The 15,078-nt window shown below is 42.2% G+C and overlaps 1 protein-coding gene across 1 annotated transcript in view; it reads left to right on the top strand.

Annotated features, from left to right (window-relative positions):
* Positions 1-15,078, top strand: part of fhit (fragile histidine triad diadenosine triphosphatase) — a 143,028-nt gene that overhangs the window by 43,040 nt on the left and 84,910 nt on the right. Inside the window, exon 3 of the mRNA XM_030421638.1 lies at positions 13,049-13,117. Within this exon, the coding sequence (XP_030277498.1) occupies positions 13,049-13,117 (69 nt within the window). The remainder of the gene's footprint in view (positions 1-13,048; positions 13,118-15,078) is intronic.

The following is a 15,078-nucleotide window of genomic DNA, read 5'->3' as shown; positions in this document are numbered from 1 at the left end:
CCTGTAGGACTGCACCACCTCGATGTCCTCGCCCCTTATGTTGACCCGCTGCAGTGGTGGCTTAGACCTGCGAAAGTCGATGACCATCTCCTTGGTCTTCTTGGTGTTTAGGATGAGGCCGTTCCTCTCACACCAGCTGCTGAAGGCTCCCGCAAGGTCCCTGTACTCCGCCTCCTGTCCCATCCTCACACACGCCACAATAGCTGTGTCATCAGAATACTTCTGAATGTGGCAGAACTGTGAGTTGTAGCTGAAGTCCGATGTGTACGCTTCATTTACAGAGCCTCTCTTCACTCCTCGAGAGTCTCAGGATGAGAGAGAGAGCGGACAGGCTGAATGTCCCACGGGCAGTCTTCCCCTCAGCACCGGCTTGCCAAAACCAAGCTGTTCAAGCTGGGTTTGTATTTGGCTGCCCACGGCCCTCCCTGCAGACACTCTGCCTGTCCACTTTCTCTAGTCCAGAGACAAAGCTGTAGGTCGGTGTGTTTATAAAGGGGAATCACAGCTGTAATCTGCTTACCCCCTAGCAGCAATGCGGACACACCAGTGCACATGTATAAATGAGCACACGAAGCACTGTGTTTATATTTTTGATCCAACAGATTTGGTCACATTTTCAGAGGACCTATTATAAATTCATTACTGAACCAAACTTCATGAATGTTTTTTGTGGCAAAGTAGTATGCGTTCCACTGTTGACTACACATATTTGTGAATTTGTGGACTGCAGAGTCCGATTTGCATTTTTTAGACTGTAAAACATTGCTTGCTGTGTGCTCATCACAAGCTCATTTGAGCGGCTCCTTTCCGTGGAGCAATGTGTTAGCTTTGCGACAGTGTGAGCACACAATAAGCTGCATTTTGACCAGTGGAAGGCGATTAGAGCCTGAGTTTGTTCACTGGCCGCTGAGTGATGAGTATTATCTCCACGGCCGTTTCCTCCTCCTTGCTGCGCCTGAGCATTAACCCTATTTCTCTTACCTCAGAGTCCAGCTCTGTCCAAACCACACCGTGATTAAAAGAACACCAGCAGGTCAGCAGACGCTGTTCCGCCATTGTTTGTTCCTGGATTTTTGATTTTTATGAGCTGTAAGCCATAATCATCCAAATTAAACAAAAAAAAGGCTTGAAATAATTAACTTTATGTGTAATTAATCTAGTATATTTTTCTATTAAATAATGGAAAGAAATTACTTTTCGATGATATTCAATTTTTTTAGGATGCACCTGTGTATATATATATACACTGCTCTAAATAATTAAGGGAACACTTTAATCCCACATCATCTCTTGATGAATGAATAATTCAAGTTGAAAAGCTTTACTGTACTGTATTGTATGATTCGTTGAGAACAAACTGACTGGCAACAGACTGTTGCGTAGTTACTCTTTGGGTCTCTGCACTTTTAGTAGATCTGTGCTCCAGTCGCTGCAGAACCAAAGCATGGACCTCCTTTTACCTAGATGACCTTAATGGCTTGGTCTGAAGAATGGGCCTGGTTCCACACATCCTAGTTGATTCTACACTTAACCAGGTTAGGGTGTGCAATGAAGTGGAAGAAGCTGAATGTCAAAGTAACCTTGAACCCTGATGATCTGGTGGCACCCTGCATGACAGCCTCTGCCATCAGTGTATGAATGGGTGAATGTGACAAGTGTTGTAAGTGCTTTGAGTAGTCTGTGTCATGACTCTAGAGTCATGTCTTTGTGTTATGTTCAGATTATGTCTTTTTGTCTTATATTCTCCTGTCTTTGTATCATGTCTTTGTATCGTGTCTTTGTTTTGAGTTTCCATGCCCCACTGTGTCTCTTGTCCTGTCCATGTTCTCCCCTCTGTCTCCCTCTGTCTGTTGTATTGTTCCCTTCATGTTTTCTCATGTACTCATCACCCTCGTCACCACACCTGGCCTCCTCCTTCCTCTCTCCTCACCTGTTCCTTGTCTTGTCATTAGTGTCTGTGTATTTAGTCTGTGTCTTCCGTGCACTCCTTGTCCAGTCATCGTATTTGTCAGCCCCTGTCTGCTCCTGCTCATGTGCCTGCGCCAGTCTCTGTTCCTGTCTGTTCCCAGTTCCCAGTTCCCTTTGGTATGTGTTTTTGGATTTTTGCATTTTGATTTGAACTTTGGTTTTGATTTGCACTTTGACTTTTTTCGGTTGCACTTTGTCTTGCTGTTTTTTGTTGCTACTTTGTTTGGCTGTTTTTCGTTGCTACTTTGCCTTTTCGGCTGTTTTGTCTTTTTTGATTTTTTGCATTCAGCTTTGATTTATTAAAGCTCGCCTTTCGTTCCCCTCTATGCTGCCTCTTGTCCTCTGATTATCTACGTTTGGGTCCACATCCTATATCAATAGCTTTCCCCTTTAACCCGACCTGACAGTCTGTAGCCTGAAAAGCTACACTATACTGCCAAAAGTATTCGCTCACCTGCCTTGACTCGCATATTAACTTAAGTGACATCCCATTCTTAATCCATAGGGTTTAATATGATGTCGGTCCACCCTTTGCAGCTATAACAGCTTCAACTCTTCTGAGAAGGCTTTCCACCAGGTTTAGGAGTGTGTTTATGGGAATTTCTTCCAGAAGCACATTTGTGAGGTCACACACTGATGTTAGACAGGAAGGCCTGGCTCTCAGTCTGCGCTCTAATTCATCCCAAGGGTGTTCTATCGGGTTGAGGTCAGGACTCTGTGCAGGCCAGTCAAGTTAATCCACACCATACTCTCTCATCCATGTCTTTATGGACCTTGCTTTGTGCACTGGTGCACAGTCATGTTGGAACAGGAAGGGGCCCACCCCAAGCATGGAATTGTCCAACATGTCTTGGTATGCTGAAGCATTCAGAGTTCCTTTCACTGAAACATAGGGGCCAAGCCCAGCTCCTGAAAAACAACCCCGCACCATAATCCCCCATCCACCAAACTTTACACTTGGTAAAATGCAGTCAGACAAGTACCATTCTCCTGGCAACTGCCAAACCCAAACTCGTCCATCAGATTGGCGGATGGAAAAGTGCAATTCGTCACTCCAGAAAACGTGTTTCCACTGCTCAAGAGTCCAGTGACGGAGTGCTTTACACCAGGGGTCCCCAACCTCTGGGCTGCGGACCGGTACTGGTCCGTGGGTCGTTTGGTACCGGGCTGCAGAGAAAGACTAAATACGTTATTTTATTTCTGTTATATTGACGATCATACTTGGAAAGTTGTTTTATTTTGAAAAACGGATTCTCTTTTAACAACATCCGTCTGTTCCTGTTGGTGCACTTGACACGTACCTGTTTCAGTCACGGTATACCCTAAAAAATAAGCCCTCAAGCTAGCTAAAATGAGTGTAAAACAAATGTCTTCGGAGAGCTGCTTTGCAAAGAAAAAAGGAATTATGATGAGACAGGCCCCAGTACCCCCGCTCCACCTTGAAAAAAGGTGGTATAAAAGCGGTAACATCACCCGCGACCCGCATGGATAAAGCGGAAGAAAACAAAAAAAAAAACCCGAAATGATGAGACAGAAGAAGAGGGAGATGGACAACTGTATTCAAGTTGGCTGATAAAGTGGCTGAACTGCAGCTGCAGGTACGGTGAGTGGACAACTGCTGGAGACTACATGTTACCTTAGTAAGTTACAGAGCATAAAGGAACACACTTCGGGTGTTTTTGCACTTCGTTGTGTCATTTTATTTACGCGTAATCACATGCGCCACCCCCCCTCGGTCCATCAAATTATTTCGTACATGAAACCGGTCCGTGCTGCAAAAAAGGTTGGGGACCACTGCTTTACACCACTACATCTGAAGCTTTGCATTGCACATGCTGATGTATGGCTTGGATACAGCTGCTCGGCCACGGAAACCCATGAAGCTGTTCTTGAGCTAATCTGAAGGCCACATGAAGTTTGCTGGTCTGTAGCGATTGACTCTGCAAAAAGTTGGCAACCGCTGTGCACTATGCGCCTCAGCATCCGCTGACCCCATTCCGTCATTTTACGTGGCCTACCACTTCGTGGCTGAGTGGCTGTTGTTCCCAATCACTTCCGATTTGTTATAATACCACTGACAGTTGACTGTGGAATATTAAGGAGCAAGTAATTTTCACGACTGGACTTGTTGCACAGGTGGCATCGTATCACAGTACCATGCTGGAATTCACTGAGCTCCTGAGAGAGACCCATTCTTTCACAAATGTTATTAGAAACAGTCTGCATGCCTAGGTGCTTGCTTTTATAGACCTGTGGCCATGGAAGTGATTGGAAGACCTGATTTCAATTATTTGGATGGGTGAGTGAATACTTTTGGCAATATTGTGTATGTAGTTTATTAATATAGATATCTACCAAGAGCTACCCTCAGCTATACCAACAGTGATCATACTATATGGGCATGGCGTTTATTCAACCAGGCTGCAGGCTTTTTTCAGACAGCCTAACAGCAGGCAGGCAGTTGTCATTCACCAGCCTGCACTTGGATGCTAAGAGACACAAGCAGCATGGTTATCATTTCCCCATGAGTGAAAGTAGACCTGTGGTACTTGGGGTCCCCATAGCATTGGGAGGAGGTAGAGCGGTTCGTCCTGTAATCAGGGGCTGGTTCCCCAGCTCCCCCAGCTGCATATTGAAGTATCCTTGAGCAAGACACTGAACACCAAATGGTTCTAGATGAGCAGGTTGGCACCTTGCATGGCAGCCTCTGCCATCAGTTTATGACTATGTGTGAATGGGTAAATGTGACAAGTGCTCTAAAGCACTTTGAGCAGTAGACTGGAAAATATGAAAAATGCAAGCCATTTATCCTTACCATCTATCAGGTGAAAAACAGCTGGGTCATGAGACCTCTAATGACTAGGTGTTCACCGAAACATCCACAGAGACTTGAACTTGGGACAGTATTTTTGGTCCCCCAACACTTAAAGCCTCTGATACAGGTGAGACATGTTTTGGTGAGGACTGACAGCCACTCAAACAACTTTTTCTCACTCTGTCATTATTTTACATACTCAGGTCTGACATACACACGATGCAAAAAGGACATATACACAAGCAGTAATGCAGAGGTGTCAGAGCAAGGGGCCTGCCCAATATAAGGCACAAGTAATAATTAGGCTCAGTACCTTGCTTAAGGGCAACTTGGCAGCGCTCAGGATGTGAACCAGCCCCTCCGGTCACCAGGCCACAATCCCTGGGTCTTGAACCTACAGTCCCCAAGCTGAGTCCCACTGAGCTCCTGCCCACCCACAACTTCACCACATCCTTGTTTGTGAACACCTGAGTCTCAGTCTGAGTTTGTGAACACCTGAGTCTTATGAGAATGCACGTTTCACACTCAATCAATATATATATATATATATATATATATATATATATATATATATATATATATATACATATATATATATATACATATATATATATATATATATATATATATATATATGTATATATATATATATATATATATATACATATATATATATATATATATATATATATATATATATATATATACATATATATATATATATATATATATATACATATATATATATATATATATATACATATATATATATATATATATTTGTATGCCAATGTCCTTTCTAAAAGAGCAATGTCTCTAAAATGATTTAACCATTCTTTTGTCGATGGGATATCCGAGGAAAACCATGAATGTTTTATAGTCTTCTTAGCAGCAGTCAATCCTGCAAATATAATTTTCCTCTGTGCCAATCTGGTATTGCCACTAAGAGTGGAGTCATCATTAAATAGAAGTAGGGGGGGATGCATAGGAATGGGAAATCCTAAAATATTTTCAAGGCAACTATGCACCTTGGACCAAAGACGAGACACAGAGGGACACCTAACCTAACCCTAACCCAAATATGAAGGTATGTTCTGAACACATTTTGTACAGTTGGGATCATCTGTCAGTTTCATTGTTCAGTGTCTGTATGGCGTGACATAAAATTTGTGCACAAACTTGTAATGTATAAGTTGATGTGCTGGATTCCTTGATGAAATGGGTATATTGGTCCAAATATTGTCCCAGTCCAGATCATAATGCGAACCCTCAAGTTCACGATTCCAAGAACTGATCACTCCCAGAGGTTTAACACTTTTAGAGAGCAGTTCATTGTAAATAAAGGACACTAATCCAGTAGAGGGCGTTCGAGAGGAAATCCAAATGTCCAACATATGAGAGGGTAAAGGTGAATCCCATGGAACTCCATGGTCACGGATTGCAGATCTCAGCTGGAGATACAAAAACCAAGGAAACCCAGGGAGAGAATAACGTTCTTTAAGCTGTTGGAGTGAGATCAAACCATTTCTGTCATACAGATCCCGGAGAGTGTGAATTCCTCCAGAAGCCCAACTGTCATTAAAATAGGGACCAGAATGCTGTAAGAAATTGTAGTTATACCAAACAGGAGAGCGGTCACAGAGCTTTACGTTACATCCCATATGTTTCTGGACAGCAAACCAAATTTTCAAGGAGTTGCCTATGATTGGCCCAAACTTTCTACATACAGATCTAGGTTTCAACCTACAAAATAGTATGTCTGTCATCCTATGTGGTTTTACCATCTCTTTCTCTATCTGTCGCTAGGGTGTGACAACATTCTCATTGCACCAAATTGCCAATTGTTTGATTTGAAATGACCAGTAGTATAATTTAAAGTCAGGTACTGCCAAGCCTCCAGAGTGTTTTGGTTGCTGTAACGTACATAGGCGAATACGAGCTCTTTTATCATTCCATATGAATTTAGTGGTCAGGGACTGTAGTTCATCAAAGTAGTTAGGTGGTGGAGGTATAGGGATCATAGTAAAAAAAAAGTAATACATCGTCCGCATAAAGCAACATTTTATGTTGTGTATCTTGTATACTGATGGGCGAAATGTGCGGGTCTAATCTAATTGTCTGGGCTAGCGGTTCAAGTGACAAAGCAAACAGGAGCGGGGACAGTGGGCAGCCTTGCCGAGTTCTACGCTGCAGAGGGAATGTTTTGGACAGAATATTATTTGTTTGTACTACTGCACAAGGGTTGATATATAGTGTTTTGATCATTGATATACATTTTTTGCCAAATCCAAAATTCTCCAAAACCTGCCACATATATATCCAGCTGACTCGATCGAAGGCTTTTAGCACATCCAGGCTGAATATAGCTGCAGGGCGTGTATCCAATTTTGACGCATGTAATATATAGAAAAGGCGTCAGATATTGTCTGATGCAAGTCTCCCCTTTAAAAAACCTGTTTGGTCACAATGAATTAATTTACCTACACATGGCTCCAGTCTTCTGACTAACACTTTGGCACAGAGCTTCAGTTGTGTTGTGATGAGTGATATCGGCCTGTAACTGCTGCATCTCAAAGGTGGTTTATCTTTCTTAGGCAGGACTGATATGAGAGATGTATTCTGATCACAATGGAAGGAACCAGTGTCTCTGGAAGGAACCAGTGTCTATAGCATATTTAAGATAATTTAAAAGCAATGGCCCAAAGATATCCAACAGTTCCAAAAACAACTCTGGAGGCAGCCCGTCAAGGCCAGGCAATTTCCCTTTTTGCATTGAGCTCAATGCCTCTTTAAGTTCTAAAAGAGTGAGTGGCGTTTCAAGGCATTCTGCATCATTGGTCTCAGATTGTTTTTGAAGGAGACTTGCATTTTATATTTTTTTATCACGATTGTTTTCACCCATGCAATTAACCCTACACAAGATGGAATATAGTGAGAGAACACAAGACCTTTGATGATTCCCTACCATGAAACAAGAAGTTGTTGTAACTTGGCCTAAGGCCTGAATTTAATAATTGGATTAAAAGGATTTGTTGATCTTTATCAACGAAAGTATTTTCTCACACAAGTAGATGCTCCTGAACATGCTCAGGACATAGGCAGCCTGATGAGCTGTGGCATCAGGTTTTGGATGAATGGTGCAAACTTACCTGCCCCAACAGAGTCAAACTTGGCCTTCAGTTTTAGTTGTAAGTGGTCTGGAGTGCTGTCAAAACTCAAAATGGATTTGTAAACAGCTCAAACCTGAATTTCTTCTTCTCAAACTTGGCCTATCTCCTGCCAAATTCTGCTGTAAGTGCCACCAGTGTTTCGATGCATCTCTGTTTGGGAATGCAGTGGTCAGCACGTTTGTCACAGACTGACAGGTTGGAAAGTGGGCATAATTTCCCTGCTGTATTTGGTTCTCCCACAAATGCAGTTTTGGTCCAAAGGCTTTGCATCATGCATGCATGTGTCTGTGCTCTGGTGTTTGCATTCATGCAGTTTGATATTCAGGTAGTGGAGATGCTCCGTTATGTCACACATAAAAGCCAAGTCACATAAATCCACTTTTCATCCTTTAGTTGCAGGGAAGGCTTTCTCCTTCATAGTCATGAAACATGCGATGTCCTCAAAATCTGCGCAGCACTTTAACCATGCTTAGCTAGTGTACCTCTGTATGGAAAGGTAGCTCTTCATATTCAATCAATCAATCTTTATTTGTATGGTGCTTTTCATACAGAAAAGTAGCGTCTTACAGAGATTAAAAACAACAACAGAGATTTAAAAGTAAACAGCAAAATAAAATCAAGAGAACAAAATCGAATGAACCCAACCCTCCCCCATAGACATGCACAGAGACATACACAAATACATACACAGTCATTTCTCAGGTTCTGTAGGCATTTGTTCACAATTGCCACAGGAACACCTGTTTTTATGCAGGATTTTTATAATTCATTGGAAACTATGATCACTAATCACGTCGCGTTGTTTCTTTGGTAATATATTTAAAATGTATAAACCCATGTAACTGGTTAAAAAACAATTCTGCTGATAGAGAGGTGATGGGAGGCAACTGTGGCTTATTGAAAACTACAGTTGTTGAAAATTGCTGGCAGTAGCTAATTACAGGTCGTCACTGCAAATAAGAACAGGTTCTCAATCAATTTACCTGGCTACATAAAGGTAAATAATAACATGGGGTTACGCTTTTCTCTTGTAACTGCTATTGCTAAATTGCATCCGCGTTACTGTGACTGAACAGCAGTAAACACCAGCCAAGGTTTGGCTAAGCTTTAAAGATGTAAACACTCGAGGCAGAATAAGAGGGCTGTTATCTGTATCAACGCGGGGCAGACGGCCAGTAAGCCCGTAAAACTTTCGTTAGTCTGCAGTAACATAAAAGTAATGTCGAGGTAACAGACTTAACTACTAACCACTGAGAAACATCAATGTTCATTCTTGGCTGCTTACTTTTTTCTGGAGCCTCTCGTTGTTCTGGGTCGGACCGCAGTCTGTTGTCCGGCGGCCATTTCTTCCAAAAACTCAGCCGTTGCCATGGTCACATGATGCCGTCCTGACGTCTTCAGCTGGCAGGAAGAGGTGGGCGGCACCGTGGGCGGCACACGCAGTAGCTCATTAGCATTTAAAGGGAAAGGCACTGAAACCGGCCACCTGGAGCAGGGCTGTGAAAGTGGTGTTTCAAGAACCCTGCTGTGCTCAATCCTTCAGCCTTTTTTCGACCAAAGCATGTTACTGACATTCCATTTAGACATCAAGGAGCCATGTCAGGAAGCAGAAATGAACATGATATGGGACCTTTAACTTCTTTTTGGTCCTGTAACACATTCTCTTGTGTTGGATTAGTGGAGGATCAGTTTAGCTGTCAGACTGTGAGCACCATCAGATCGACCCACCCCCACTCCGCGCCTCCAGCTTATCCATTCACACAGATGCCAGCTCGTCTCTGCTGCGGCTCTGTTACTACCTCTGGAGCCGCAGTGAAATTGTCTCCCTCTCCACATCTGAAACTTTAACATGGGGGACGATGGTGCACTCAAAATACTGCGTGAATGAGGCAAGTGACTCACCATTGTCTTTTGAGACAGATATGGTATAACAAGAAGGGACTTACTACAAACAAAACTTATGTCATAACAATGTAAAGTCTCTTGAAGTAAACGTGTGGCAAGTGGAGGGTAGAAAAGGGTGTCACCAACAACGCCACCTGGAGTTTCGCCCCAGGAGATAGTTAATTGCTTAAAGGAAATATTTAAGCACATTTGTTACAGGTCGCACAGTCCGAAAATACCACGGGCAAGAGACGTTTTTAGAAAAATATAAACTCCATTTTATTTAACAATTAATTCATAAAACACATCAGACATCATCATCATCATCATCACCATTGGCTGACTCACATGCTGCTAGACTGAGGACAAAATGAAGGGGTGAACAGGGCTGGGGCTACCTCGGCGCCCAAGCTCAAATCAAGGGATGGATAATTAACAAAAGCACCAGTGACACCGCACACACACGCATTCGTGAAGAAAAAGGCCCACCACCAGGGATTGGGTCGCCGTCCGGGGCCCACAGCACCTGTCAACAAAGAAAAAGAGAAAATATAAACAGGCCTCACAGTCTAGCACAGCCACTTTAAAACTCACACACACACACACACACACACACACACACACACACACACACACACACACACAAAGCAATATACATTAATTGAATTATAAGAAAATAAACAAAAACCAAATAAAGTAAATGGTTTTAAACCAAGTTAACTAAATTAATACAAAGAAGTCCCATTCACAATATGAGATACACAAATAATATTAATTAATTATATTAATTAATTAAGAAGTTCCCAGGGGCGGCAATCAAAGCTCCGATGCCAGCTCCGCAACGAGCCTGTGAGGTCAAATGACCACTCCGACACAGCTCCAAAGAGCCGAGGAAACACAGCAAAATACAGTTCCAGCAAGCAAAAACAGCAGTGGGTCCAGGAGGTGATGGCTTCGTGTTTTTGGGCCTCACCGGCATAGCATCATGGAGAGTCAGAATAGATATTCTAAGGCAACACACAAAACAATAGCAATCAGCTGGAGGCGGAACAACAGAATGGAAAGCGAGGAGCAGACAACGCCGACTTACCACTTGGAGAACACAACGACACCCAGAAGGGCTTCCAGTGGGACAACCCAGCCCCACATCACCAGCAGTCTGCCAAACTGCAGCGGAGACAACTGTGTCACATGTACACAATCGACACATGAGTGGGGAGAAGAAGCAGCGGTGCGCTTTACTGCGCCTTACCTGTGCGCTGCAGCGATAACGTGCGTCTGTGGAGATAATGTGCGTCTGGAGATAACGTGTGTCTGTGGCTGAGATGCCAAGGACGCGCCAACGCCAGCAGAGCCACACCACCTGAGCTTCAGCACGGTGACATCCACTCCGCCACGCCAGGCCACGGCCACCACCGAGGACGAGCAGAACAGCAAAAGGAGAGGGCGCGCCAGGTGACACCGCCTGCTATATAGAGGTGCGACCACCCATCAATCAGTGCACCAGAGACACAACGCCCCGCTGTGAGAAGGAGTGAGGGCGCTCAGGTTACACATGCATGTGATGCTGTAATTCTTCCCTCCCACTTAAGTTTCATAATGCACAAACAAAGTGCAGAGTGGCTGAGAGAGAGAAACCACTCACCCTTTAAAAGGACGCTGCATCTGCTCTGACACAGGAGAGCTCAGAGATGACTTTTTTGAATCTTCATTCCCAATTAATCTGATTAAGGGAGGAGATGACCTCCATTGTCGGGTGTTATGTTCTGTAATGATGACTGCTGACTAGAGATGGAGGGGAAATGTACTTCATGAACATAAAGTCACAGAAAGAGGAGGGGGAAAGGAGAGAGAGAACTGGAGTCTCTGATGAGTTCAGAGACATCTTGACTTGAATTCAATCACACAGACAGATGTACCCTTTATCTGAGCCCTGGCTCATTAATTCACATCTAATAATTAGCCTAAATAATATGATTCAGTGATCTTATAGATCGTACGCCAATCCGTAATCTAATTACATCGTATTTTCTGTAGCTTTACTAGAGTACAGTACAGTTACCTTTTCGTTGTGTTCTGACAATGTAAGCCAGTTACATGTATTCCATCACTCCACAAGCTTGCCATTAAAAAAAACACCATATGTGATGAAAATCTATCTATGTGGCTCAGGCAGAATTGGTGACAGATGAGGCAATGTATTGAAGTTTTATTAACATTATGTTTGGTTTCATTCACTGACTTCCTTCCCCACTCTCTGATTATCTCCAAGACGTTATAGTGACAGGGGACCAAATGAAACGCGACGTCACCTTGAGTAAAATTGTGGATTTCTCTAGGTTTGAATATTAAGAGAAACATTTGGGACTATGTCAATACAAAACTTAATAAAGATATATAACAATGGACCCTAACCCTTTTTTTTCAGCCAAGAAGGTTATGTTTTTGCCTGTCTGTTGGTTGGTTGGTTGGGTGATTGGGTGGTTGGTCAGCAGAATGACACAAAAACTACTGAACAGATTTCTTACAAGCTCAGATGGAGGATTGGTCTTGGCCCACAATAGACACCACTTTTAAATACACTTTTCGTGTAATGTTCCTAAAACAGGATTTTGTAGCTATTATTTTTTATTTATTTTATTTTTACAAATGATCTTGTGTCTTGTCTTTCAAAAAGCTTGATCACTTACTTGTTATCTTCTATGCAACCACACCTTTAAAGACTTTATTTTATTTACTGACATGTAATATCTGAGAACACAGGGTGATGTTTCTGCTTTCGTGAGTTTTTGTTGTTTGCTTTTTTCTCAGCGTGTATTTTGTAATATAAAGCAGTTTCTTAGGGACATTATCATATCATCCATGCAGAGACAGAAATCAAAGTTAACTATACAGATGGCCAAGTTTGTGACAGCAGGGGGTTGACACCAGAAGGGGGGATGGAAAAAGTCAATTAAATCCTTACAAGCATAAAAATAAAGAGTCTCGATGGTGTGCAGGTAGCACGCTTGGTGAAATGCACGGTCACCCTCATGTGTTTTGTGGCACGGCAGTAACACTTCTCCAATGTACTGTGAAGTAATAAAGACTCTCTATGGAACCCGTCTCTGTCACATCAGCCTGTCAAACAACTCCCACATGAACAAGTACCTGGTTTCTAGACAGAGCACCACATCTTAACCATTGTCTTCTCTTGTGTGTTTGCTTCCAGCATGTCCATGTCCATGTGCTGCCCAGGAAGGCAGGGGACTTTGAGCGGAATGACAGTGTGTATGATGAGGTAAGATGGCAGATTGGTGACTAACTTAAGTGCTTGGTGCCCACAATATCATACAAGAGTGAACCTGTATTTGACCTAAACTGACAACTATTTTAATCATTTTCATACCTTGAACAGAATAGAGTAGAATACAATATAATGCCATACAATATCATAGATGTACTGAATAACTTCTGTCTATAAGATTCTCAGTAATCCACATCAGTACATATTTAAAAGCACTATGTCAAAGACAAGAGGGGGCCAGATGTTTAAACAAAGTGTATGCGCCTATGCCTTTCCCCATACATTAACTGGTAAAGGGAGAATGTGTTGTGAGAGTGTTTGGTAACTAACACATTCTTCAGACCAGCATACGCACATTGCTCTAGGGATAACTGCAGGCAAAATGATGAAGTGGACATAAAATATGAGGGGAGATGTAAGAGACGTAGAATTAAATATTTGTTTTGGTTGTTTGACAGTTTTCCTGATTGTGTTATCATCTCAAAGTCTACAACACATACAATGTCACTCAGAGCTGAATTTCTGAACTTATGTTGGAAGATTTTTAAAGCTTCAGCATTCTCTAGGCTCACTAGATGACTCATTGATGATCCCTCTGATGTTTAATAATGATGATTGAGATGTGCAGGTGCCACAGCCATGCTGAATAGTCTCATGTCATGACAGCTGTTCTAATGCTGTTGGAGAGCCTCACTGAAGATACTAAATCAATTGTACCTTTACTTCTTTGCTGTTCTTGTCACTGGTAGGTCTGATAAGTGATAGAGCAGGAAACAGCAGCCATATACAAACGGTACTTTTCTATATCCAGTTATGTTTAATTCTGGGAGTGAAAATAAAGCTTTTGCACATGAGCCCATTTCCACGAAGACTCATATTTATACAACAGAACCAGGCATACAAACAGGTTTCAAAATCTGATGAAAACAATGCCTATACATATATCTTGCTTTGTGCGTACACACAGTTGTAGTCATGAATCTACACAGAGTTTTTTGTATCTTGCCACAGGACTGTCTAGAAGATGTTCTGCTTCTGAGGACTTTTGGAAATTCAAAGATCTCTTTTGAATAGTATATTTGTATATCCATCTTTTTTTACTAGAATGACACCACAGCAAACATACCATGTGGCATCTTTTATCACTGCAAAGGAGGAGTGAATGAAACACCAATATACTTTTGAATGAAGAACAATACATTGATCATGTTATTCAAAAAGTTGTACTTATAGGAGATAAAATGTAGTCTTGATCAGTTCAGCACACAGTTGATTTACAGCTACAGCTTCTTAGATAGAGAGAGAGACAGACAGGCAGAAAGGCAGACAGACAGACAGACAGACAGACAGACAGACAGAGATAGATCAAAGTAGCAGTTGGTGGGTGGACCCATTTATATTTTAGTGCTGCACTGTTTTGGGCCGCTTGTTTGTTACTGCTGGAATTTGAACACACAATTCTCTTCTAATGAACTGATTCACCTGTGGCTCCTAATAACTTTAATTAAACATCTGAGAGATGAGTCTGAACAAATATCAGTGGGCTCTACAGCCCCCTGGAGCCAAAATCTCCAAACCAATGAACCACAACACTTCAATAAGAAAATAATGAACATGCCTTTCAGGCTGTTTTAAATTTCACTGTGACATTTAGAGTTTGTAACAAGAGAGTCTGTAGCAAATGAATATCAATAACTGGTGAGTTTGATATGAATATTCTAATAACCACATCTAATAAAAAGAACTTCACTATACTTCCTCATCATGCCTGAGGGGAGAAATGAAACGTGCAGTTCCACAGCAGAGTCCCAGCAGCTAAATATAAATAGGCTTGTTTTTAATTTGCATGTGATCATAAGGGTTATTGTAAGAGCAGTAGCACCACCACCATTTATATTTTCTACGTCACATCCAGCAAATGAGAAAATTTTCTCTGAGGTGTTTTTCTTTGTGGT

This window comes from Sparus aurata, chromosome 6 (assembly GCF_900880675.1).
Source record: "Sparus aurata chromosome 6, fSpaAur1.1, whole genome shotgun sequence".
NCBI classification, from domain to species: Eukaryota; Metazoa; Chordata; class Actinopteri; order Spariformes; family Sparidae; genus Sparus; species Sparus aurata.
The sequence above is the reverse complement of the archived record's forward strand: the minus strand, read 5'-3'. Positions and strand labels throughout refer to the sequence as shown.